The 26,202-nt window shown below is 40.8% G+C and overlaps 1 protein-coding gene across 7 annotated transcripts in view; it reads right to left on the reverse strand.

The window, feature by feature from the left end:
- Positions 1-25,815, reverse strand: part of arid1aa (AT-rich interaction domain 1Aa) — a 36,891-nt gene extending 11,076 nt beyond the window's left edge. The window contains exons 1-19 of one of the 7 annotated variants that reach the window (XM_057834250.1): positions 24,581-25,815; positions 19,406-19,621; positions 18,772-19,335; positions 18,598-18,693; positions 17,998-18,238; positions 14,144-14,233; positions 13,899-14,069; positions 12,710-12,998; positions 12,481-12,626; positions 12,304-12,389; positions 10,864-11,073; positions 10,577-10,781; positions 10,311-10,446; positions 10,049-10,215; positions 9,779-9,956; positions 9,202-9,327; positions 3,871-3,967; positions 2,921-3,758; positions 2,040-2,170 (exon numbers count right to left, since the gene is read on the reverse strand). In XM_057834250.1, coding sequence (XP_057690233.1) covers positions 2,040-2,170; positions 2,921-3,758; positions 3,871-3,967; positions 9,202-9,327; positions 9,779-9,956; positions 10,049-10,215; positions 10,311-10,446; positions 10,577-10,781; positions 10,864-11,073; positions 12,304-12,389; positions 12,481-12,626; positions 12,710-12,998; positions 13,899-14,069; positions 14,144-14,233; positions 17,998-18,238; positions 18,598-18,693; positions 18,772-19,335; positions 19,406-19,621; positions 24,581-25,477 — 4,884 coding nt within the window. In that variant the 5' untranslated portion in view covers positions 25,478-25,815. Of the gene's footprint in view, positions 1-2,039; positions 2,171-2,920; positions 3,759-3,870; positions 3,968-9,201; positions 9,328-9,778; positions 9,957-10,048; positions 10,219-10,310; positions 10,465-10,576; positions 10,782-10,863; positions 11,074-12,303; positions 12,390-12,480; positions 12,627-12,709; positions 12,999-13,898; positions 14,070-14,143; positions 14,234-17,997; positions 18,239-18,588; positions 18,694-18,771; positions 19,336-19,405; positions 19,622-24,580 lie in introns of all 7 variants that reach the window. The other 6 variants (XM_057834247.1, XM_057834246.1, XM_057834244.1 and 3 more) reach the window with 6 other exon arrangements.
- Positions 25,816-26,202: the final 387 nt, after the last annotated feature.

The following is a 26,202-nucleotide window of genomic DNA, read 5'->3' on the forward strand; positions in this document are numbered from 1 at the left end:
ACTCCATGTACACGAGTAAGGAGTGCGCGCGTTTGGAATAATGGAACGCAACTTGGGCCGATGATTGGTTCTCGTCAGCGAAGCATCTAGAAGGATTTGCTGACTGTGTTCTTAAGTGCTCAGTTTAATCACATGATGATAATAATAATAATTAAATAAAATACTTTTGCTCACTTGAAAAGAGGGTATGTTCAAAGAAAAGGTCATATGTCCTGGGTTATTTAAGATACAGTGCCTTGCAAAAGTATTCGGCCCCCTTGAACCTTGCAACCTTTCGCCACATTTCAGGCTTCAAACATAAAGATATAAAATTTTAATTTTTTGTCAAGAATCAACAACAAGTGGGACACAATCGTGAAGTGGAACAAAATTTATTGGATAATTTAAACTTTTTTAACAAATAAAAAACTGAAAAGTGGGGCGTGCAATATTATTCGGCCCCCTTGCGTTAATACTTTGTAGCGCCACCTTTTGCTCCAGTTACAGCTGCAAGTCGCTTGGGGTATGTTTCTATCAGTTTTGCACATCGAGAGACTGACATTCTTGCCCAGTCTTCCTTGCAAAACAGCTCGAGCTCAGTGAGGTTGGATGGAGAGTGTTTGTGAACAGCAGTCTTCAGCTCTTTCCACAGATTCTCGATTGGATTCAGGTCTGGACTTTGACTTGGCCATTCTAACACTTGGATACGTTTATTTTTGAACCATTCCATTGTAGATTTGGCATTATGTTTTGGATCATTGTCCTGTTGGAAGATAAATCTCCGTCCCAGTCTCAGGTCTTGTGCAGATACCAACAGGTTTTCTTCCAGAATGTTCCTGTATTTGGCTGCATCCATCTTCCCGTCAATTGTAACCATCTTCCCTGTCCCTGCTATAGAGAAAGCAGGCCCAAACCATGATGCTGCCACCACCATGTTTGACAGTGGGGATGGTGTGTTCAGGTTGATGAGCTGTGTTGCTTTTACGCCAAACATATCGTTTTGCATTGTGGCCAAAAAGTTCAATTTTGGTTTCATCTGACCAGAGATCCACATGTTTGGTGTGTCTCCCAGGTGGCTTGTGGCAAACTTTAAACGAGACTTTTTATGGATATCTTTGAGAAATGGCTTTCTTCTTGCCACTCTTCCATAAAGGCCAGATTTGTGCAGTGTACGACTGATTGTTGTCCTATGGACAGACTCTCCCACCTCAGCTGTAGATCTCTGCAATTCATCCAGAGTGATCATGGGCCTCTTGGCTGCATCTCTGATCAGTGTTCTCCTTGTTTGAGAAGAAAGTTTGGAAGGACGGCCGGGTCTTGGTAGATTTGCAGTGGTCTGATGCTCCTTCCATTTCAATATGATGGCTTGCACAGTGCTCCTTGAGATGTTTAAGCTTGGGAAATCTTTTTGCATCCAAATCCGGCTTTAAACTTCTCCACAACAGTATCTCGGACCTGCCTGGTGTGTTCCTTGGTTTTCATAATGCTCTCTGCACTTTTAAACAGAACCCTGAGACTATCACAGAGCAGGTGCATTTATACGGAGACTTGATTACACACAGGTGGATTCTATTTATCATCATCGGTCATTTAGGACAACATTGGATCATTCAGAGATCCTCACTGAACTTCTGGAGTGAGTTTGCTGCACTGAAAGTAAAGGGGCCAAATAATATTGCACGCTCCACTTTTCAGTTTTTTATTTGTTAAAAAAGTTTAAATTATCCAATAAATGTTGTTCCACTTCACGATTGTGCCCCACTTGTTGTTGATTCTTGACAAAAAAATTAAATTTCATATCTTTATGTTTGAAGCCTGAAATGTGGCGAAAGGTTGAAAGATTCAAGGGGGCCGAATACTTTTGCAAGGCACTGTATCCTGATGTAAAAACCACAAAATAAAAGCTAATACTCCGGAACCTTTGTGTCATATTCATCTTTTTATCGGAAACCAAAATGTCTTGAGTATTCAACAAAAATAAAGGAATTGAACTTGCTGTTCCAATACTTTTAGAGGTGACTGTATATGACATAAGAATGACAAAGCACACAAAGCCTCACCGTATTGAGATCAAAGGTAGAAACACTGCCATCATCATAAAGGAGAATGTTGATTGTATCCAAAGCCCAGGTACTTTCAGCCAAAAGACCGGATTTTAAAGACATCATGACTCTCCAGGCTTCTGGGGTTCCTATGTTTGAAAATAAACAAAATAGAACAATTTTAGCATAAAATACTTTGAGATTCACTCACCTACACTCTGAGACTGAATCAAAGATGGCTGTTAGTACAGTATTGGGTCGAATATAAGACGGCCGTGATTATACGACAACCCCCTCTTTTTCAAGACTCAAGTTTGAAATGGTAAATGGTGTTATACTTATATAGCGCTTTTCCACCTTTCAAGGCAAAGACTTTTTGAACACCAAATTAATTTTCATACAGAAAATAATTACAGTCCATCCGAAACAAATGATTACAACAATTTATTTGAGAGAAAAAGCATGTTATTTTGCCTCATTCAAATCTTAATATCTGAACATTTAAATATGTAAACTAAAGTGCAATCACATTCGTGACTTAATGGCTTCTGTTTTTTTAAATGTAAATAAACCAATCTTTTGTGATAAAACAACAAAATTGCAACAACTGCATTAACCATCAAAGTGAAGTCTAACTAACTGTAGTCTTGAAACAAATCTGAATAAGGAAAAACATTGCAATAAAATAATGCAAACTGGTCAAACTTGAGAGTAGCTGAGATCTGTCATGACAGAACATCGATTCAATATCTGGCGCCATCTAGAGTCGTGAATGGGTATAACGTCTAGACCACGAATATAAGACGACCCCCACTTTTTCAGTCTTATTTCAATGCAAAAAACACCGTCATATATTCGAGCCAATAGTTTTTTGTTTTTTTTTTGCCAGGAAGACTTACCGATATCTTTCATGGTGAGTCTGCGACGTGGTTTGAGGACAGGATGGGATGCTTCGACAGAGCCCATGGGAAAAGGCATGTCTCGTCTTATTAAAGGTGACTGCGCTGCAGAGGGCACTATGTGTGACGCAGGCACGGGAGGGCCGGCCTTTTGCATTTTCATCACTCCGTGCATGTATGGGGATTTACTTGGCGAAGTCCTACTCTCCATCGGGCGGGACATGGAGGCTGGGCTACTAACTTGTGGAATGTGGTTCTGCACGCCCTGAGAAGACTGGTAGTTGGACTGCACAGAACGAGGCATGGGCTGACCTGGCCCTGCAGGACCGTAGGGAGGCTGCCGCGGGCCCATCTGGCTGCCCCACTGGCCATCGTGATTCATGCGCTGTTCTGATGACATCATCTCTTCAGAGCGGTTCAAGCCAGGGTAACCCGGCCCCTGTGGTGGGCCTCCAGGGCCACCCTGCCTGCCGTGGTAGTTCTGATAGTTAATGTCTCGTGGTCCCTGCCACATGCCTCCTTGAGGACCTTCTGGGCCCGACGGCATCATCTGTTGGGGCATGGAAGCTTGAGCGTTGGGACCACTAGCTCCCTGCATCCGTTCTCGGCCAAAGGAAAATGGAAACTGATTGCCTGGACCAGGGGGGCGGCGGTCAGAACCCGGGTAGGGGCCACTGCCGCTGTATTGATTGTACGGCTCTTGTTGTCCCGAAGAGGCTGCAGGGACACCGCCTTGCTGTTGTTGCTGTGGTGGTTGTCCACCAGGGAAAGCCCCACTGTATTCGACCTCATGACGTTTTGACGGAGGGTAGCCACCTTCCACAGGCCTCTTGTAGCCCTTAACATGGTAAACATGATTGTGTGAGACAAAATTATTGCAACAAACAAATAAGATTTGATATAAAGCAATGGCAAGCCTTTTTGTTATCATGGGGCAGTTACACAGATACCTGCGATTGATGGGGGTACATTCCAGGCTGCTGATTAGGGTAGGAGCCAGTAGAGGGCGTTCCCTGTCCAGGATACTGATTACCATAGGAATCATGTCTGCAATGTGACATTTTTTAAATCAGCTTGGCCATGAAAATATTAAGTCCAAAAGCATACATGAAAAATTTCAAACCTGACAGTCAGGAGTGCATGATTATTTTTCATGGTTGAATCCAAACATTTCAAATCATGCCCCAAAATGTACAGCTTTTGTCCAGATTAGACTTAATCGTTTCTATCCTTGTTGGTTTAAAACAAAAAAAAAAGTGTAGGATTCAACTAACAAGCACGTTATCATCAACTCAAATTCTCCTTTGAGTTGAGCCTGGTGAGTAGTTTGTAGGCCATGCTTCTTAACGTCCCCCCTCAAGAGACAGTTGTAACTAAGTTATAAAGGTCTTTATGTCGTATTTTACAATTAAAAACTATAAAATGTTTATTTCCTTTCTCAAAGGGATCCACAGATAGAAAGACTTGTAGTTCTTAAACGATAACAATATTATAAGTTAAAATAATTTGATATTGAAACCCCTCTTGATGTTTTCGTTTTTATACAATTTGTAAAATCAGTTTAACTAGTAGGTCGCCATTATTGTTGACGTCGCAGGGTCACATGGTTATGCGGCCGGGCTTCCAGACTATGACTCTGGCGACTTAAACATGTCATCTGTTCAACCTTTTCAATTTGAACCCGAGAGGAACATTAATGAGCATGACAGCACTGTCGATATTTCACAAAACGAGCAGCAAAAGCAAAATGAACAGGAAAGACGGGATGAGACAAGACGAGAGAAGCTGTTTTGCCAAAATATGCTACACAGGCGAAACGTCCTACAACAGGCGAATTTGACACCCATAGTACTATCGTGCGCTTTCAGCTTGTTTTGTTTAGATGCATACAGACAACATACTAAAGATGCCTTAAGAAAATATTGAAACGTAATAATATTAAATAAGGGTGGTTTAAATATGCTACATGACTAATGTGGTCAACAGATCAACAATCTGCTTTAAAGTTAAGTATGAGAGGGAAACACATGCTGAAAGTATTTTAAGGCAATGAAAAGGTAATAAAAGACTCAATAAAAACACAAATAGTAACTACTCGCCGCTTTTAACCGATGTGCGCATGTGTTAGACGTTTCGCCGCGTCGAAGGAATTGCAGTAACCCGGTAGTGTTCGCCTAGTGAGAGTGACAAACTACGTCATCACCCCGAGCTTCCATTGCGCACATAAAACATGGCGACTCCGTAGGTCGAAACATGTACTAAATATTATAGATTTTTAAATCAATGGCAATATTTTATGTGTTTCTAATAACATATTAGAACTCAGCAGCACGCCTCATCACACGAACCCCCGCAACACACCACATTACCCCCATCCTCCGTCAACTTCACTGGCTTCCCGTCAAACAAAGAATCAATTACAAAATCCTCATCATCACCTTCAAAATACTCCATGCCTTGGCCCCTCCCTACCTTTCCGAACTTCTCAATCCAAACAATCCAACCCGTTCACTTCGCCCTACCATTTCCCCCCCCCTCTCCGTCCCCCGTGTCCGCCTCTCCACCTTTGGTTCCAGAGCTTTTAGTCATTGCGCCCCCCAGCTCTGGAACTCCCTACCCCCTGATCTCCGCAACATATCTACTCTATCACTTTTCAAACCTCGACTGAAAACACACCTGTTCACTCTATCTTACCCACCATAACCCCTAGCTGTCATATTTTTTACCTCTTTTTATTGTGCTTTTAAGTTTTTAATCCTTTTAATACCTTTTTATCGTACTGTAATTCCATGCCTCTTGTGAAGCGTCTTTGTGTATCTGAAAAGCGCTCTAGAAATAAAATGTATTATTATTATTATTATTATATTCTAGTAAAAAAGAACAATTGTGGCCTATTAGAGCATACAAGTCTTTTAAGTCCGAGGTTCCCTTTAATGTATCAGTGATCATTCAATAGAAAAACTGCATAGGGTTTTATTTCCCAACTAGTTCTTTTCGGCTGACTTTCACTTGAAGTGACTTGTTGAGTTTTAATTATTCCCGTTTTACAGTTCGTATAAAGAGAAAGAAAAATCCTAGTACTTTCTAAAGGTAACATTATTTAGGTTTTGCCCGTATTGACACAGTAAAATACGGCTCAACCGGACAAGCACAATAAACTGAAATTCTCCACATTTCACGTTTTTCATTCCAAGTCCATAACCAATATGAAACGTAGTTATTAATTTAAAAACGGTATACATTTTTAACTTAAGTATTGGTGCGATTCATTAGGGAATACAATTTTTGAATTGCAGCAAAACTAGTAGCAGACTGCCTGCACATATGGAAAGTAATTGCAGAATCCCTCAGTCCTGTTTGACTGCGTCACCGTTTGTGGCAGGCGCCATATGCATTTCCCCATATCATGGACAGCCATTATCATGTCACACGCTTAGTGACTCTGGCATGCAACTTAGTAAAAGCATTGCCATGGGCCGTTACACTCTTCAAGCAGTGTGTACAACATGCTCTAGGTGAGGTTTGTTCACACTGAAAATTGTTAGGTATGCAGATATTCTTTGATATCAGAGATATCTAGTGGTTCATTTTTAAGGTAATTATTGTGAATAAATTGCCGGGGTTTTTTCTTAAAGCCATCACTATGAAAGTTGTCAAAGAGACAGTGTGTCTTTAGTGGACAAGGCTCACACATCTTAGGAGGGGATTGTTCAAAGAACGAGTTTCCTCAGACCTCACTTTGTTTTTTTTTTTCTTTCTCATTTATTTCCCAAGGGATTTCCCATATATTTTCAGTATTTTCTATCAGCCCTCTTGATTCCTAGTTTTGAGATACTGTATCGTGGGAAATCGTACGTTACTTCAATTTTCACTTATTCTTTAATCTCGATATATTAGGAAGAAAATAACGTATCATGTTCTGATGATCTGTTGGCTTGTCCAAAGGCATATAGCTGGAAAAGCACATCCTAAGTTATTGATTGGTAGAGTCCTGGGGTTAAAGCCACATTCTTACGACAAAAGTTCTCTAAAATAAAAACACAAACAATATAGAGTGAGGAAAATAAGTATTTGAACACCCTGCTATTCTCATACTTAGAAATGATGGGTGGATTTGAAATTGTCATGGTAGGTGCTTGTCCACTGTGAGAGACAATCTATAGAAAAAAAAATCCAGAAATCACAGTGTATGACTTTTAACAATTTATTTGTATTCTACTGCTGCAAATAAGTATTTGAACACCTGTCTTTTAGCTAGAATTGTGAACCTCAAAGACCTGTTAATCGCCTTTAAAAAGTCCAACGAAAGTGGAGAGGAGGTGGACTTTTTGAGAGTCTTTTGGACCTATTTGAGGCGGCTAGCACCTGTCCACACCATACACCCCAAACAGCTGTCCAAAAACACCAGAGACAAAATTGTCTACAAGGCTGGAAAGAGTTAAGGGGCAATTTCCAGCGGCTTGGCGATATAAGATCCACCGTTGGAGCAAATGTTAGAAAATGGAAGAAGCTAAACATGACTGTCAATCTCCCTCGGTCTGCGGCTCCATGCAAGATATACCTCGTAGGGTCTCAATTGTCCAAAGAATTCTGAGAAATCAGCCAAGAACTACAAAGGATGAGCTGGTCAATGACTTGAAAGGAGCTGGGACCACGTTTCAAAGGTTACTGTCATGTTATACAAAATCATGCATGGCATTGAATGTTCCCCTGCTAAAACCAACATGTCGAGGCCTGTTTTAAATTTGCCAATGACCACTTGGATGATCCAAAGGAGTCATGGGAGAAAGTTATGTGGTCATACTATGAGATCAGAATGGATTTTTTGGTCTTAATTACACTCAGTGTTTGAAGAAAGAAGAATGATGAATACCATCCCAAGAACACCATCCCTACTGTAAAGCATGGGGATGGTAGCATCATGTTTTGGAGGTGTTTTTCCACATATGGGACTAGACGACTGCACTGTATCATGCAGAGGATGACCAGGGCTATGTGCTGTGAGATTTGGGGGAATAACCTCCTTCCCTCAGCTAGAGCATTGAAAATGGGTCGCGACTGGGTCTTCCGACATGACAGTGGCCCGAAGCAGACAGCCAGAATAACCAAGGAGTGGCTTCGTAAAAACCATATCAAGGTTCTGGAGGGGCTTAGCCAGTCTCCAGACCTAAACCCAATAGAAAATCTTTGGCGGAAGCTTCTCTGTGACAGCCCAGAAACCAAATTGATCTGAAAAGATCAGGGGAGCAGTTGGGCAAAATCACTGCTGCTCTGTAATTGTAATCAAAGGCTACTGTATCAAATATTGACATTGATTTTCTCAGGAGTTCAAAAACTTATTTGCAGAATTACAATACCAATAAACTGTTAAAAAAAACCATACATTGTGATTTCTGGATTTTTTTTTTTGTTTGTCACAATGGACAAGCACCCACCTTGAAAATTTCAAACCCGCCCATCATTTTTAAGTGGGAGAATTTGCAAAACTGTAGGGTGTTCAAATACCTGTTTTCCTCACTGAATACGTATATACTGTATAAATTAGAAGATTGCAATATCATATGATTAGAGTATAAATTAAATGGGGCAAAAGCCATGCAGTAGTCACACAATCACATCAAAGTTCCCATCTTAAAAATTACCTCATGCAGATGCGAGTATTTCATTATTTTTTAAACATACTAAGAAATCGTTTGACATGATCATCTACATTATTTAACTGTATGCAGCAACCAAACAGCACCACTTACACTTTCCTTTTAGTTCCACTCATAAAAATACCACTTTCTTCTGATTTAAGAATATTGATCTAAACCCACCAATACTTTTATCTTTTTGTGAGAGGCTGCACAGGATAATTCATATTTACTGTTTGTTAATTTTGTATTTAGTTATTCTTTTGTTATTTCACTGTGTAACTATACAAGCAGTTGCTCTTTCTTTGCATAATTTATTACATATGACAGTATGCTAGCAGTCAACAGTAGTCAGTTCAAGTCTAAAGAGATTTACAAAAAGCAATGTCAGAAGAGTGTTAATTATGAAGTTAATAAATGTGTGCTACACAAAGAAAAAATAATGCTTCCACCCATTCAACACTCATATGCATCTGTCCTTGAAAAATATGACTTTTAAATACACAACTTCACTCCCTAATAATATCACCATTTAAATCTAGTTGTATATTTTTTTCTAATGTGACCCTAATAACTGGGACATTTTTTGTAAAATAAAGAATTCAACAATATGAGTTTAGAAATAAAGAGATTCAGTTAACCAACCGTGGCTGCTGTGGTGGGAAGCGGTTTGGCGAATACATCCCAGTGTCGGCATTGGCAGGCATCATAGAATTCGGCTGAGGAGCACCAGATCCCATGTTGCCTTCTGGACCCATTCCTGACTCAGACCTGGGCAACAACATATTCGACATTTAACACCGATATTTCGTGAACAAAGTTATGCCTATAAAAATACAATAGAGTCCTTTTTTTCCCCCCTCAATCGCAGAATAGTCAAGTGTGGACATAAACAATAAAAAATATCCACAAACAGGGGAAGCAGTTTGGCTTTAAAGTTCAAATGAAACTATTATTTTGGCGCTTTATCTTATTCATTCAAACTTGATAATAAAAACAAAATGAGATGCACATTTTTATCTGTGGGACTTTTTCAAAGCAGTATAACAAATCAATGACTAATTAAGATTAGTGTGTGAGAAGAAAGCAGATCCCTTTGTCAACTTAAGACAGTATTAATTACATATCTTTCCCTGACCCACAAAGGAAATTAGCCTCTAGTTATTATTAACTGGATTTAATGACCTTTGAAATTCTAAATACCACTCAGAGAATTTCTTACCTCCTGTCATACCCTGGCCCATAAGGATATGGTTGTCTGGGCCCCATTGGCATTGTGCCCATGGCCCCAGGTGGTCCTCGATTGAATGGTGGCTGCTGCTGCTGTTGTGGCGGTTGCTGTTGGTGGTCACCCGCCCCGCTGTTAGGGCCCTGGTTAGCAGGAAGAAACTGCTCCCCAACTAAAGGTGTAGTCAGAATTAAAGCCATTTTAGTACAACTTAACTGAGCAGTTCATAAGGAAAGCATTTTATTGGCTTTTCCATGTGCTCACCTTTTCGCATGTTGCTAAAGGGGTCCTTGTTGGGTTCATAGGGGCCCATGCGTCCTTGCATGTCTGGGGTACTCACACCAGACTGATAGGCAGAGTTGGGTGTCATGTTTTTACGTGGATAAGCAGGGTCGCTTCCTTCGGAAAAGGGGTCCTGCAGGTTAACACTGCTTCTAGGAGAAAAGAAGAGCAAAAACAGTAAGACTACATTGAGAAGTTATTTATGTCAATTTTAATTGTTGTAAAATTGTGATGAAATAGTCACCTGGAAACCGGTGGCATTGGGGGCATCTGGGTATGAGGAGTGGAGGCCGGGGTCGGAGGTTTTAAGTCTCCACCCTCAGCCATTGAGCTGCTAGTAGACTGGGGAGTCTGAGGGCCCTGCAAAGAGCCTGACCCAGCTGTGGAGCAGAGGGACGCTTCAGTTTGAAAGTAGAGAAGCAGACAGATGTGGCACATCAATTTAATGACATGGAAACAAAGGGAAATTATTATATTTTCAGACAAAAAATGTATGAGTGTAGCTCAAACCTGGCGAGGGGGGCTGGACCTTGGCAGTTTGGTTCTTCTTGTTATCTGTAAAAATCTCAGGAGGAGGGTCTTCGCCACGCTCAATTTTGCACTCAAATGCGTACAAACACTGGATGTACTGTTTCTTCAAAGAACTGGCAGCACTGCTAGAAGTACCCACGTTCAAGGATGTGGCCAAATCTCGCCATTTCTTGTTTTTATTCACCTGAGACAGGCAGTAATGCGTAAGTCACTTAAACATGACATGAAATTACGTTCAAATTGACAACATTTATACTTAACAATACCTGTGTCATGCCTCCAATTTCTTTTACTGACATATAGAGTCGAAAAAGGTCAAGGGGTTTGCGTCCCACAGCAGGCAAGTTGGTCATTCCCATAGCTTTCTCATCAATAAAAGCCAAATAACGATCCACCCACATCTTCCTTTCAGGTTCAGGTCCTAACTCATACAGACGCGTTATCATTTCGCTGGTTGTCGTAGAGGAATTTGACTTCTGTTTTGTTGGAAAGAAGTGGAAACACTGCTTAGTGCATTAATTTTTCCAAAACCCAACACATTCGTTGCCATTGCCGACATTAATGACCTACAGTCCCTGACAAAAGTCTTGTTGCTTATCCATTTTGTAGAAACAACCGCTAATAGCCATTTAATTACCGTATTCAATTGGTTTAAAAAATGGCTCATATGAAAGCTGAGACCCTCCCAAATGATGTTGAATGTATAAAAATATATTTGTTTCACTAAAAAAAAAAAAAAAAAAAGATTATTTAATGAAGACAAAGGTCAAATTTTGGCAAGACAAAAGTTTTGTAGCCTACAGAAAGCAGTGTGAAAATTGTACAAAAAATGTACTTCAAATACAAAAATATGTTACATAACATAAGCGAATTAAGTAGTGGTGCTGTGAGATCCAAAATAAATATTTTGTATGACTTCCATGGGCTTAAAGGACTGCATCCATGCGGTTCGGCAAGGTTTCATACAATTTATTGATGAAGTCTTCAGGAACATCAAAGAAAGCAGTCTTGCATGCCTCCCAGAGTTCAACAACATTCTTGGGTTTCGTCTTCCATGCTTCCTCTTTCATCCTACCCCAGACATGCTCAATGATGTTCATGTCTGGTGACTGGGCTGGCCAGTCCTGGAGGATCTTTATCTTCTTTGCCTTGGGATTGAATTATGCGATGGAGCACCATCCTGCTGCAGAATTTGTCCCTTTTTATGGTTGGGAATGTAAGAGGCAGCTAAGATTTGTTGATATTTCAGACTATTTATGTTGCCTTCTTTCTTTGATGTTCATGATGACTTCATCAATAAATTGTATGAATCCTTGCCAAACCGCATGGATGCAGTCCTTCAAGCCCATGGAAGTCATACAAAATATTAAATTTGGATCTCACAGCACCACTACTTAATTCGCCTATATTTAGTAAGATATTTTTGTATTTGAAGTACATTTTTTGTTCAATTTTCACACTTCTTTCCATAGGCAAGAAAACTTTTCAAAAAATTTGACCTTTATGTCTTCATTAAATGATCAATCTTTTTTCAGTGAAACATATATTTTTTGTACATTCAACATCATTTGGGAGGGTCTTAGCTTTCATACGAGCCATTTCTGAAGCCAATTAAACAAAAGTCAGGTTATTAGCAATTGTTTCAACAAAATGGATACGCAACAAGACTTTTGTCAGGGACTGTATAGTAACAATTGCAACTTTACCTTCGATTTGGACTCTTGCTTGGGTGCTCCACTTCCATCTACTTTGTTATTCATCTTATTGTTCATCTCTGGACTGGGAGCCATACCTAGAAATGTTTATAAGTTAGGAAACATTCAGTTAATGCAATTCCAGTAACAAAAGGCTAAATGAAATTGAAACCAATTTGTAAAACGTACCGCTCGAGTTGTTGGCCATGTTTGGCCCCATGGGATAGGGGGATCCACCTTGAGTGTTCATCATTCCAGGCATGTTGTTCATAGGAGGACCATAAGGAGGGCCAGAGCCCATCATGCCCGGCGGCATGTTAGGATAGCCAGACATCCTGAATGTAGGGCGACAATCTGAGTGTCTAGTATGGCAGGATTGTCCAAAGTCAAGAAAAAGTTGGATCGGCCATCAACCAACCTGTTGTGCAATGAGTTAGACGCAGGGTGCTGCATGGCTGCAGGATCCTGGGGTTTTCTGTTCATACCAGGAGGGGGACACATCGTTGAACTAACCTGGGATGGCATGTTGCCCATGTTAGGACCCATGCCGGGGCCATAAGGGCGTGCTCCCATTTGATTTGGTGGCATCCTTCCTGGGGGCATGCCAGCATACGGTTGTCCCCCACCTTGACCTGCCATTGGCCCCATACCCGTCCCAGGGTAGTTTGCATTAGGCATATTGCCATAGCTTGGTTGGCGTGGATAACCTAAAGCAAATATGGTAAAATATGAGCAATCATTAGAAAAAAAACGCGGGCAAAATCTTTGTTTTGAAACTAAAACTACAAAAAATATCTTTTGGCTGTGTGAGCCACACTTTTCTCTCTCCAGTGTGCTAGCAGTGAGAGCTACGTTCCCCAAGCAACAAGCCTTCGTCACAGTCTGAGCTCTACTGACAGGAGGCACTGCTACGTCAGCTGACTTTCTGCTTCACAGCTATTAATAGCAGCAACAGAGTTAAGAGGGAGGGAGCAGTGATAGCTTGCTATGCTGTGCGCTGAAGGGATGGAACCAAAGTGGATTTTTTCTCAATAGCGAATGCACAAATAAACTTCTACATTTTACATAATTATGTCTGGATAAACAAATCATGTGTCTAAACAACACACTTTTTGTTGAAAACGGGGGATGTTTGAGTTTAGCCGTTTTTAGGGCAAGTGACTCTTTGATAATTAAAACAAAAAAATTAACTCCGTAAAGACCTGGCATCCACATATGTGGACATCACATTTTGGGTCATGTACGCCATGATATTAACATTTGGGATGAAAGTGTGGTCTACATGACCCAAAATGTGATGCCCACATGTTGACGCTAGGTCTCAATCATTATTATTTTTAAATAGATTTTATTTTAAAGATAAAAAGTATATATATATTATTATTATTAATCATTTTAATTTTTTTTGTCCACACAAATACACAACTAGTAAAATGATCATAAATCAAAACAGATATGCACTCTGGTTATGGCCGTCCAAAACACTGTAAAGTTGGATTGTTGTTTTTTTTTTTTCCATAGTATTTAAACGACAGGCCTATAAAGGGTTTTAAAAAAAATAAATAAAAATTAAAGAAAAGAACAAAATATATGGTAAGCATACTCACCCTGGGGTCCATATTGTCCTCCCTGTTGTCCATAACCACCCATGGAGTTATTTTGTTGATATGGACCCATCCCAGGATGCATTTGTCCGCCTGAGGACTGACGTGGTGACAATGCAGAGGCTGACTGTGGGGAACCATAAGGGGGCATCTGAGGGTTTCTCTGCATAAACCCTAAATGGTGAAAGAGACATGCCTGTTGAGAGCAAGCTAAACACAACTGTACTTCACAACATTACACAGTATACCTCGGTCTGGGGCCAAAGGAGATTGGCTCATGCCAGGGTGGAGGCTACCATCGGACTGCACACTTGATGGTCTTGGGGGCATCTGGTTGCCTTAAAAAAAAAAAAAAAAAAAACATTTAAGTTAAGTCAGCATGCATTTGGTTAACAATTGATTCAACAACAATTCATTCACGTTAGCACCCCCATTCTGAACAAATTTAAGTGAAAACAAAACAGTCACTTCTGGTTTTCCCAAGTTGACTACACTTAAAAAAAATAATAATAAAACTTTCATAAAATTTTGCTCACATAAGATTTAAACTCTTTATTGCTAAATGTATAACATTTGATACACTTTGAATCTCATGATTTTGAGACCAATTCTAATTTTTAAATTTCTTTCTCAAAAATGATGGATACAAGTCAACACGTGGATCATAAGGTTTCATGAGAAAAAAAATCTGGATTTAGCAATTACATAGCATATTACAGCACTTATTACACACATTCACTTTGTTTTTTTCTTTTTTACAAATTTGAAAAAGAAAGTTCCATTAAGACATTATATTTTTAATTGTGAGATTCTGTGACAATAGCGTCCCACACAAATGTTATTTTTAGACCGTGACGTCACCATCGTAACGTGGAAGTTGGACATTATAGACACACCCTCGCATACAACCCATGTTATTTCCGCGTGTTTTCTCCGTTAATCTTTTTTTTTTTTAAAAAGAACATGCCGATCAAACACTGCTGCTCTGGAACTTGTAGACACACTCTAGACATTACGACATATGAAGGATGTTTTCTTCATACATCGGAGGAAAAATGTGAAGAATGATTCGACTTGAGCGGACGTCCAAAAGACCAGTTTAACGCCAGCAAGGTGAAGCCATTCACATTTCATATGCAGTAAATATTTTGTTGGTTGCTATGGTCCTACAGAGGACAAAGATGTAAGCCATTTTGATATTTTTACTAATTTTTTAGTGTGGCGTTTTGCTGTTTTACTTCTGTCTGACAATGAATGACCTGCAAAAAATTTAAATGGTATCTGACTGCCACTGTTAGCTTTTCTGTTGTAAAAAACAACTTTAGTAAGAGGGAAGTGTAAATAAATTATAGAATTAAGATTTGTTCTTAATGAAAAAATTAAAAGTGTTCGTTGGCTGTCACTGAGTAGCATTTGCGATCGCTACACAAAAATAGCAATGTAAATTGCCCTCAAGAACGGTCAGAAGCGTAGGACAACCAGAGGATATAATATACAAGAAAGACAGGGCATATGTTGGTAAAGGATAGATTGTTGAAAAAGGAGAATATCATTGTCAGAGGCGTATGGCAATGCTGACAAGAAAACGTGTCGATATATCAAAAAAGCTAACTCTGGATCAGGTCGGCTCTTTTTCAGCCCTCGACACTCAAGCAATCTCTTTAACTGAACATTTGTAAGTTCTTCCACATCTTTACCAGTGAATTTGGCACCAGGGACATCATTTTCGGACAGAATTGGTAGGTTTAGCTCAGTAAACATCTCGTTCGTACACTATTTCCATTTACTATTGGGGACAAACGGGAGGTTGACCCGCTTAGCAACAATTGCTAAAGTCATGAATATTAATGAGCAAAAGTGACGTGTTGCTTGCGGTACACCATTGCTTCATGTTGCAGGCCTTTAAGCACAACTCAAATTTGCAAGTTTTTGTGCGTAATTTATTTTGAGTATTCATGATTCATCAAATCAATTTAACGCATTTAATTACTCAAATGTGCTGTGCTAACTTGAGAATTATCAGGTTTCAGCGGAAAACTTACATTTCTGAGTAGAATAGATCTTTATTGTCATTAGCCACGTTTACATGCTGACTTTTATTCATACCGATTCAAATCATTCCGAATGGAAATTTCATATCAGCTGTTTACATGTCACTTCATCTATTCCGATCCAGCGTTTACATGTGACTGCCTTTATTCCGAAAGGACGTTTGACAACTGCCGTCTGACATGCGCAGATTAATCAAAACAAAGCGTCACGTTGCAAAACATGGAGATCGATCGTCAGATCAGCTGCTGTTTTAACTTTTCGAGTGGAAACAAAACTTCAGAATGATACGCCGTTCATTTAAAAAGTTGTGTGGGTGCGCTGTGCGTGTGCTTGGAAGCCATGTTGCAAGTGACGTTACTTACATCACCAAGTGACGTCACCACGTCAGTACGGAGCATGTGCAGAAAGAACGCAACCTGCCACCATTCCGCTTCCCTGTTTACATGATATAATTTTACTTCTAATCGGTTTGGGAAAAGGAATATTCCACCCCTGTGAATCAGAATGAAATTCCATTCGGTTTGGGCCTGTTCATTCCGAATGAGGTGTTTATATGGAACACATTTATTCGGTTTGAACAAATATTCCGATTGTAATTGGAATATTTGGCTCCATGTAAACGTGGCAATTGTCAGCAATGAAATTTGATGTGTCACTCCAGCATAGTATGCATAAGTCATCAATTTAACGGTATTTAATTTCTCAAATTTGCTGTGCTAACTTGAGAATTATCAGGTTTCAGCGGAAAAAAATTCTGAGAAGAATAGATCTTTATTGTCATAGTCAGCAACGAAATTTGACATGTCACTCAAGTATAGTATATATAAGTGTTTAATTAAAATAAAAAATAGGAAAATATATACTCTGGGGCTATAAGTGAGTAATTATAGCTTGCTTAGACTGAAATACTGTATGTGCAATACAGAAATAGTGCAATGTGGTCCTAAAGTTAGCGCCGCCATTTGTGCAAAACAAGAATAAAATATGAATAAAAATTTCTATAGATAGACAAATGGTCCTAGTAATGTGCACTGTTAAGTTATGCCAACTTAATGTAAGTTGAGCTTACTTGATATGTTAAGTTGTGCGAACTCGGCCTTAGCCTAACCCATGTTGCATTCAAAAGAATGCGCTGGCAAAAGCTTAGTCAGCCAGACTGTGAAGCTCACTTCACTATTGCACTGCCACTCAGGAGACCCAGGTTTGAATCTCGCTTGGGTTACTTTTATGTATATGTACTTTTAACTTTATTTCAGCTTACTTAAAATGTTACCTTCTTGTTACCTAAAATTTAGTTTCCAGCGAAAACTTGCAATTGTAAGTTTTCCATCAAAACATGCAAATGCAAGTGGACTACAATGATTAACTGCTAACTTTTTTCTTATAACAGTTTAGTAAATGTTTCAGGCAAAAATACACAAGAATATAATTGCATCTAGGGCTGCAGCTATCGATTTTTTTAGTAGTCGATTAATCGATGAACTAGTTAGTTCGAATAATCGAGTAATCGGATAAGGAACATAGAAAATTAAAATACCTGAGCTGAGCCTCAAACGGTCTAAAAAAAATTAAACTTTGTATAACAAAAGAACAATTGGCAAACTTACATAGCAAAAGTCCGCTAGCTTAAATGCTATAAAACGCTAACTTCTTTTTGTTTACAATGTTCTTAACAAATGGTTCAGACACGCATTCCCACAAAAAAAAAACAGCTAAATATACCTGTAAAATACTGTATGAACGCATTAAAAAAACATTAGCTCAAACAAAAACTTAGCTTATGTTGGTCTTAACAGGGAGCAGCTGGATCCACGTGAAATGAAGGCAGACTAGAGGGCAGTGTATCCACCCAAATCAATAAAACTAAATGCAAAAGCTTTCAAAACAAACCATTACAACACCACTTTAATTAAAATTAAAATTAAAGCTGGCAGAGTGTTACTAGGTGTCACAGGAACATTTAAAAAATGTTTGTTTTTTTCCCCTCCGTTATTCCATATGAATTACAATAATGGAAAATTTTTAGCAGATTCAAAAGAAATCCGCCCACCTGGCATGTTGGCAGGTGACAGCGGTCCAGCGCGAGGTGTACTGGCACTGGCTGGGGAACCCGTTGGGGAAGGCGACGGTCCTCGAATGCCCGGCAGGTGGGGAGACGTGTGGGGTGAGAAGGGCGATTGAGCCGGGTTGCTCTGCTCACCCTGGCTGCTGGAAACACCAGGCGTGCTCACTCCGGGACTCAGGGCACCATCTGTACCAGTCGGCAGGTCGTCAATGGATCCCGACAGGTCCTATAAATGTGAGAGTGCAAAGTTATTAGAGTACATCTTGATGGAAAACGGATGTAACCACTCTTCTGTCGTAACCAAAGTATTGAATTTACACACTCACTAGCTGTGATTTTGGATAAACTCCAAAACAAGAGCTGTATCAAAAAAATAATAATAATAATACTAAAAATTAGGTTTACAATAAAGTTTTGGGATTACAGTTCATCATACCGAGATGTTTCTATAATTTTGCTACTTCATTTAATTATGAAGAGGAGGGAGAAAAATGCTAAAAACAATCCTGAGTAAAATCCATCTTTTGAGTGGACAAACGCTAAGAAGGGGAATAGAATTCGAGCATTGATGCATACATGACTGACCGGAAGGCTGGAGGGACGGCCCTGACTGTCCTCTGGACCACCTTTTTGCTGTGAAGATGGTGTAGCATTGGACTGAAATGAGTCTTGGGGTAGTTCCTAAAAAAGAACACAATGTGGATGATGTTTGTGAACTAAGCAAGGATTACTACTATGGTCCTGATCGGAAAACGGCACCTGTTGTTGTGGTGGAGGAAAACGTTGGTAAGGTGACTGCTGTGCTTGCTGCTGAGGATTCTGTGGGTATGCTCCTGGCTGGCTCTGTGGGTGCTGTGGTGTCTGTGACTGTTGTTGCTGTTGTGAGGATGGCTGCTGAGGAGGCTGCGTAGATGCAGGATAGTTGCTCTGTCCCTGCGACCCTGGGGGAGCCTGAGAACTTGGCTGTTGGGAAGCCTGACCGCCTTGTCCCTGCTGCTGGTAGGGGGACTGGCCAGGCTGTGGGGCCGATGCTTGCGAATATGGTGGCTGAGACTGTGCGGTGCCTTGAAGTGGAACCTGGGACTGTGGGGGAATATGTGACTGCTGATAAGGGGTTCCTCCTTGGCCATGTGGTGCTGACGCTGGAGGCTGGTGGGGTTGTCCCGCGTAAGGTGCTTGACCTCCTGGCTGTCCAGGTTGGGGCTGAGAGTAGGGTGTCTGATGCTGGCTTGGGTGGGGACCCTGACCAGGCTGACCATAATATGGGCCCTGGCCCTGTGAACCAGCATATCCTCCTGGTCCCTGTTGTCCATAGGACCCCATCTATCATAAATTAACCATTGTGAGTGTAACTTAAAACAACTCCAAAAATATACACAAAGGTGCAATATACCTGTGGACCATAGGGCATGCCACCCATGCCTCCAGGAGTACGTCCTTGCATTCCAACTGGATATCGTTGAGGACCTTGGGGGGCATACCCCTGGCCAGGGTACCCTGGGCCTTGCTGCCCTGTGGGAGGTCCTTGCTGTGACTGCTGACTATAGGGGCTACTTGCGCCATATGGCTGCCCTCTCATTTTCGACATTGGGTCCATGGAACCAGGCGGCTAGGACACACAAGAGCGGAATTAAGTTGGCAAAATTTTTTAATTCGGTCTAAATAAGGCACCTTGTTGTTGAACTCTATGGCATTTTTTACCTACCTTTATTAGTAAATTTTTAAAAATCTAACAAAAACAAAAATTTCATTAAAAAGTATTAATGCTGAATTGATCTAGTTTACCCATTCTCAAATTGATTCTGTGTAAAATCTGGCCTGATAAATCGAATGTGCAGCTGATGTACTTGCAGGAGTCATTATTTATGCTGTGGTATGAATAGCAACAGATGGATAGAGGGTTACTGAACCTTTCACATCTGACAGAAGAGCATTTAAATGCCCTCACTGCCACGACGTGATGCCGTCATAGATGAAAAATAGTTTCTGGCACAGCAATCAATAAGCAATTCTCTAACAACTTAAGTAGATCTCACTGCGCCAATGCACCCCCGTTTGGAATATCTCATATATGATATAGGGCTGCACAGAAAATACTTTAATAAGACATTGATAACTCTTGTTTTTAAATACTTTTTTCCCCCTCCCTGTTATCTATTTAACTATAATGATTTCATGTGTAAACAGTGCTAAATATACCTATTTCTAAATAGGAGGCAGTCTGCCCAATTACAAACATTTCCCAGCTGTGCTCCTGTTTTGAGCCTTGTCCAAGTTTTTTTTTTTAACCGTTTGGCTCCTGATGAATGGCACCATAAATTAAAGATGTATTTTCAAAAGAAAGAGGGAGTAAAAAGGGAACAAGCACAAACTAGCAATATTTTCATACATATTTCACTTACATGGATATTTCGAATGCAACGTCTTCCTTTCAAAATGGCCATAATACTACACGACAACAAGAGAGTTCCCAAATGTACCAGAGAAAAACTCTCGCCAGCTTAACAACCGTTTTTGCAATTGGTATGCCTTGCGTGACATTTTGCAGATGCTGCGTAATGAATTGAAATAAATAAAAGAAGCACATGGCTAATCTGCATAAGACAAACTCCCATGGTGGGTGAGAGATGGTGGACTGCTTTCTGATTGGCTTAAGGGGGGGATTGGGGGGAAATTCTTTGGAGTCAGACTTGTGTGGTATGCCAGCCAGACACAGCAGCCTCATGTCATACACACATCTTCGCAGGCGGTACAAAAATATGTTTTATATTTTGTTAACAGAAACTATGCATTTAAAAAAATATATGCATACGCATAATATCCCAATAGTTTATATTTTATACAATCTGTAAAATGTCAGGAATACCCAAAACATAAAAGTTGTGACAACTAGACTAGTCTATAGTAACAACTGCATTATAAGCAAAGCAACTTTTGCTTGGATGCAACCAAGAAAAGATTTGTCTGGCTAAAACAGATATTGAAAATATTATTGTGTATATGGCGGAAATCACAGACAACACTAAAAAAGCAGTTCCTGCTCTTGTACTCCTCTTTAAAAGTAACTGCTGTATTTTAAGCCAAAACAACTGTTGTGTTTGATAGAACAATATGTCTATACGCTGCCATAGCAGATTCATGGCGCATTAAGCCCCCGAAATATTTATAATTTGCCTGTTTTACCCTGAAAACCCCCGTTTGCAGACGTGCAACCGCTTTTGTCTCAACAGAGCCATAAAACGAAGGTAATTATACTTATTGTTCAAAATATGTCATTTTTTAGCTTAGAATCATTAATTGATGTCTAATATTTAATAATTATATGTAAAAACGTCACGGATATTTACCTCATAACTATCGCTTAATTGTATTTTTTTTGTTACTGTCGCATTTTCTCCCGATATGTTAGATGATAAATAATTGATCCAAACAAAGAAAAATTGAGAAGAAAAAAAAAGTTTAAAAGGGTAAATATATGAAAATCTCGACCACTCCTTGATGTCTGCGATTTCTGCATCGCGACCCTTGTTATATTACCATGTTTCATCCATAACATTCCCCAAAAATCCAGCTGTGGCAATTCACATTTGTGTCTTGACACTCTGTGATACATATGGAGTTTTTGGGTCGAACCAAGGTAGGTACGCGATAATATCTCGTTAAAGTCATGTCGTCTGTAATTCTGCTCTCGCCTCCAAATAGGGTTTTGCTGTTTAAATGTTTTAAAATTTTTTTAAATGCCCTCCTGTTCAAATTTTTTCTTCCCCCAGAAAATTGAGATTTTAAGCTTTCCAATGATGTATCACACATGCATATCGGACAATTTTGAAATTTGGCCAAATTGGGGGTCTCAGCGCGGAAGTCACTTGAGTGTTTTCCGCCATATGCATATCGTTCAAAATCATTGGGGTGACCAAGAAATGTCCTTGGTTTTCAGGAGGGGCCCATTTTCCTAATGAAAAATCTTTCAAATTTGACACAAACCCAAACTACCAGTAGATATACCTCATGTTAGCATTAAAAATGATTCAGGACTGACCCCTGAACATTTGAACAGTAGTGTAAATATAAAACAGTGTATTTTGGTGGAAAATAAGAAATTGTCTGGGTGACCCCAACCTTTCTGAAGAGACGTGACAACAGTATTCACACTCAGTATCATCCATTTATTTATTTGTTCATTCATTTATCTAGGCAATTACACTGTTTTGTTTTGCTCCCATGCCCCCACAACACTACTGTGCCTTTTAAGTCCCTAGAACCCATTTAACAAAGCTCTCATCTTAGGTTAACTGTACCGTTCTCTATTATTTCGATGTCATGTTGACAATGTCGTGTTGCCATCCACAGCATTTGAATAGAGTAACAAGCCAATTTTATTTAGCAAGGAGCAGATGAAAGTGCATATCAGTTTGAAATTAGGAAGAATCAATTTAAGAGCAGTATGGAAGTATATTTTATGTACTTTGTTACTTCCTAAAAGGGTCAATTAAATACAGTAACACAAAATAGATTTACCGTAATTTTCGCACTATAAGGTGCATCTTACTATAAGCCGCCACCCACTAAATTTGGCACGAAAACAGCATTTGTTCATAGATAAGCCGCACTGGACTATAAGCTGCAGCTGTCCTCAATATATTATGGGATATTTATACCAAAAGATATTAACAGGTAACTCTTTATTTGACAGCGGCATCATACGACTGTCATAAGCCCAAATGAACCACCATGAATTCAAAAAAGAAAAAGATTCATTGCTTCAAGAAGCTTCATTTGGCCATCGCTGCTCGCTTGGGGGAGGGGGTCAACCTCTGCTGCCACCTGCTGTCAACACTGTTCTTCTCCAACATGCCTCCTAGTATGAATTTCAGCGCTACAGACGTAAATAACAATCAAAATTCATGTTATGTGCTAATTATTTATTCAGTTAATGTTCCAGTTGTTTCATTAATTACTTGCTATGGTATTTGGTAACACTTTATTTGAGAGTGGCACCATAAGATTGTCATTAAACAAATCATAATTACGACATGACGCTGTCATGAGAAGAAAAAAATGCTAGCGTTACCCATTAACCCAAATAAATCAACAAAGTCAATTCCGTTTATTTTGGGGCATTTTATGGGTACATTCTTCTTGATTTTGGGTTACAGAATAGGAAGTGATCTGTAAATGCCCCGAAAATTGGAAAAAGTGACTGAATGCTCTGGTTTCGAACAAACGTTCATTCGTCCTGACCGGTCTTGATGGAGTGGGTGTAAATAGCCGTCAATGGCAGCCCTAGAGTTAACTGAGACACCATTGTGGTGAAAGATTTTGATAGCAACTTGTTTGTTTGTTTTTTTAAACATTGACACCATTTTAAAACAAGATCTTGATTCGTGGCATGAGCATATCGATAACCTTTTGGGATGGAAAGTATCCCGCTATATCACCATTTCGATATTTTGTCACACTCCTAATATTCTATGTACTTTGTTACTCTCCAACAATGGTCGATTACATTCAGTAACACAAAACTAGATTTAATTGGTGATTTCAGAGGGTGTTTTTTTTTTTTTAAGCAGACATAATTTATCAGTTGAGGATGTATTTCATCATTTAAAACATCCATGATCTGAACCAACAATTCGGGATGTTTGGGAGAAAAGAAACAGAAGCAGTAATGCCTCTGATGACCCTGGGATGATTCAATGCTGCTCTTATCAGCAACTGTTGCCTTGCATCACATGTAATTATAAATGGCCATGAGCTGCGGCCGAGGAACCAATCAGATCGGAGCTAGCATGTCAACCCGAGACCAACTATCTCCTGTCTTTGACAGGCCGATTTTACCTCCACAATTCAAATCCCTGTTGCACGCTGCAATCTTGCAGCCACTCGTTTTATGTGGCCCGAGCTTTTGACCGTTTACGGGCAACGACACGCATGTGGAACTCCGCATCTCCACCGCACTCACATAAGCGATCGTGTTGCAAATATTTACGTCATTTTAGTGACATATTACACAAAGCTTTGAGTTGTTTTTTTACTTTCGATCTGGAAAAAAACAAGCGGTCACTTATCTAACAGTGAGGTCGATTCCTTATTATAGCTTCGAGCCAAGAAAATTAGCGAGCGTAGATTCTCCTGTTGGCTTTAAGCAACTGAGTTACAGTACGTGGATTGAAATCATTTGATCGAATTGCACAAAAATATGTTTTTAACGTTAAGCTTGGTGTGCGTGGCAATGCTAAACGAACCGTCGCCCCTCGGTGTGCTTTCTAGCTCGTTCTCGAAGTCGGGCCTGAGCGGCTCCGCCAAAGTCCTCGACGTTGTCTACTTTCGACGACTTCCCCGTCACAACGCCGCGCTCTCCTGACCGTTTCTATCGCTCAAAGTGACTGAAATAACTATCATTTAAGGGACTGCTATGAGGGGAAAAACACACGAGAGGCAGCCATTTTAGAGTCTTAGCGAACTAGTGTAGCAGACAATGGCTGGCCTACTACGTTGACACTTAGTTAGGAGAACGGAGGGAGACGTGGGGAAAAAACGGTTGCAGGGTGTTGAAATTTAATTTTACCTGGCTTCGAGCGAGCGGTTGCCCGCCACTTCCCGGGCTCATAGGCGACGGGTGATGGCTTCTTTGTTGCCAAGCCGGATTGCTGCCTCCATACTGAGCGCTAGCGCCCATGTCTGCTGCTCCCTTGCTAGCTCCCTCTTGGCTGGTGTAGTCGTTCGAAGGGTAGTTGGAATAAGCCCGTGTCGAGCTCGGCGACGTGAGCAGTTTATTAAGAGTCGGTGTGGATGTAGGTTGAGGGTTTCCGATATTATATCTCTGGTTATAAGATCCAGCCATGACCGCGGGTCCTCCCGCTGGTGCTTGCTGCTTAGCTGGCTGCCCCCCAGCAGTCGGCGCTTGGCTAGTGCGAGGCGAGTTCATAGCGTACGCTTGGCCCGGATACGGAGTCCTGTTGGGGAACGGGCTGTAATTGTTGAACTGGTGGTTCGAAAAGTCATGCGAGTTGGGTTGATAAGGGTCCATGATGTTGCCCGGCTGAACGACCGGACCCGCAGCAGCTGCCATGCCAGGGCTTTGTTGTCCGCCATGTTGATGAAAAGGGGCCCGACTGTAGTGCTGACTGTATCCGTACGATGGTGGAGGGAAAGCGGGGTTGTGGTGGTGCACCATACCCGGGTGGTTGTTTCCCTCCGGTCCGACGGTGTCATTCTGGTTATTATTGTTAGCTCTGGGCGGGTTCCCATTCCCGTTCTTCATCTCGGGCTCCCCTCCTCCTCCTGCATTTCCAGCGTCGGCGCCGTCCTGCAGATCCCCCCGACCCGGCGATTCGCCGTCCAACCCGGGCTGCTTCTTGTCCGACTGCTTGTCCCCCGGTACCGTGTCCTCCTTGGGCTCTCGATCCGGCTTTTTCAGCTCAGACGGCGGGCTTGTGTTCAGACTGGCGACCTGAGCGGCCATGATATACCCCCCACCTCTCTCCCTCTCTCGGCGAGTCAGTCACAATCAAAAGCTAGCATGGAACATGAATAATTGTTTAGAACCATTTATCCCGGCGCCGATTCATCCCCACCCGCGAACCGGACCGAATCCGGCTGCCACCCCTTGGTTCCGTGAGTGGGTTAGAGAAACGAAGGGCGCTCCATACAATGCGTAAAAAACGAGAGAAATTGTTGTGGGAGTTGTGTTACTGAGCCCGGGTAGAGGCAGGGAGAGAGCCCAACCAACACGAGGCTTCGTTAGATACAGCCATTTTACTGAGCCGAGCGGCGTAGTGCAAAACGCGGAACGGATCGCACCCTGCAACAGAAGATGAACCGGATTTCCGACGTCCTTATTGTCTATTCCTACTACAGTAGTACATTATAGCAGCGTGAATGTACATTAAACGAGATGACGCCTAACTCACTATTATTGACAGCGACAGGCATCCAATCCATTTGAACTTGGATGGTTGGCAGTGAATGATCACGATTCAGTGCCATTGACGGTTATAGACGTCCAATCCACTCGACTTGAAGCATTATCGCTGTCAACCCTCCCATTCAAAATGGATTGGACGTCTGTCGTAGCCAATGGCAGCCAATGAGTTAATGTTCACTTTGTATTCAACTTGATTACAAATCGTTGTTGAAATTGTCTAATCAGTGGAATCTTCTTACAGAATGTGTAGATATAAATACTGT

This window comes from Corythoichthys intestinalis, chromosome 4, assembly GCF_030265065.1.
Source record: "Corythoichthys intestinalis isolate RoL2023-P3 chromosome 4, ASM3026506v1, whole genome shotgun sequence".
Classification (NCBI taxonomy): Eukaryota; Metazoa; Chordata; class Actinopteri; order Syngnathiformes; family Syngnathidae; genus Corythoichthys; species Corythoichthys intestinalis.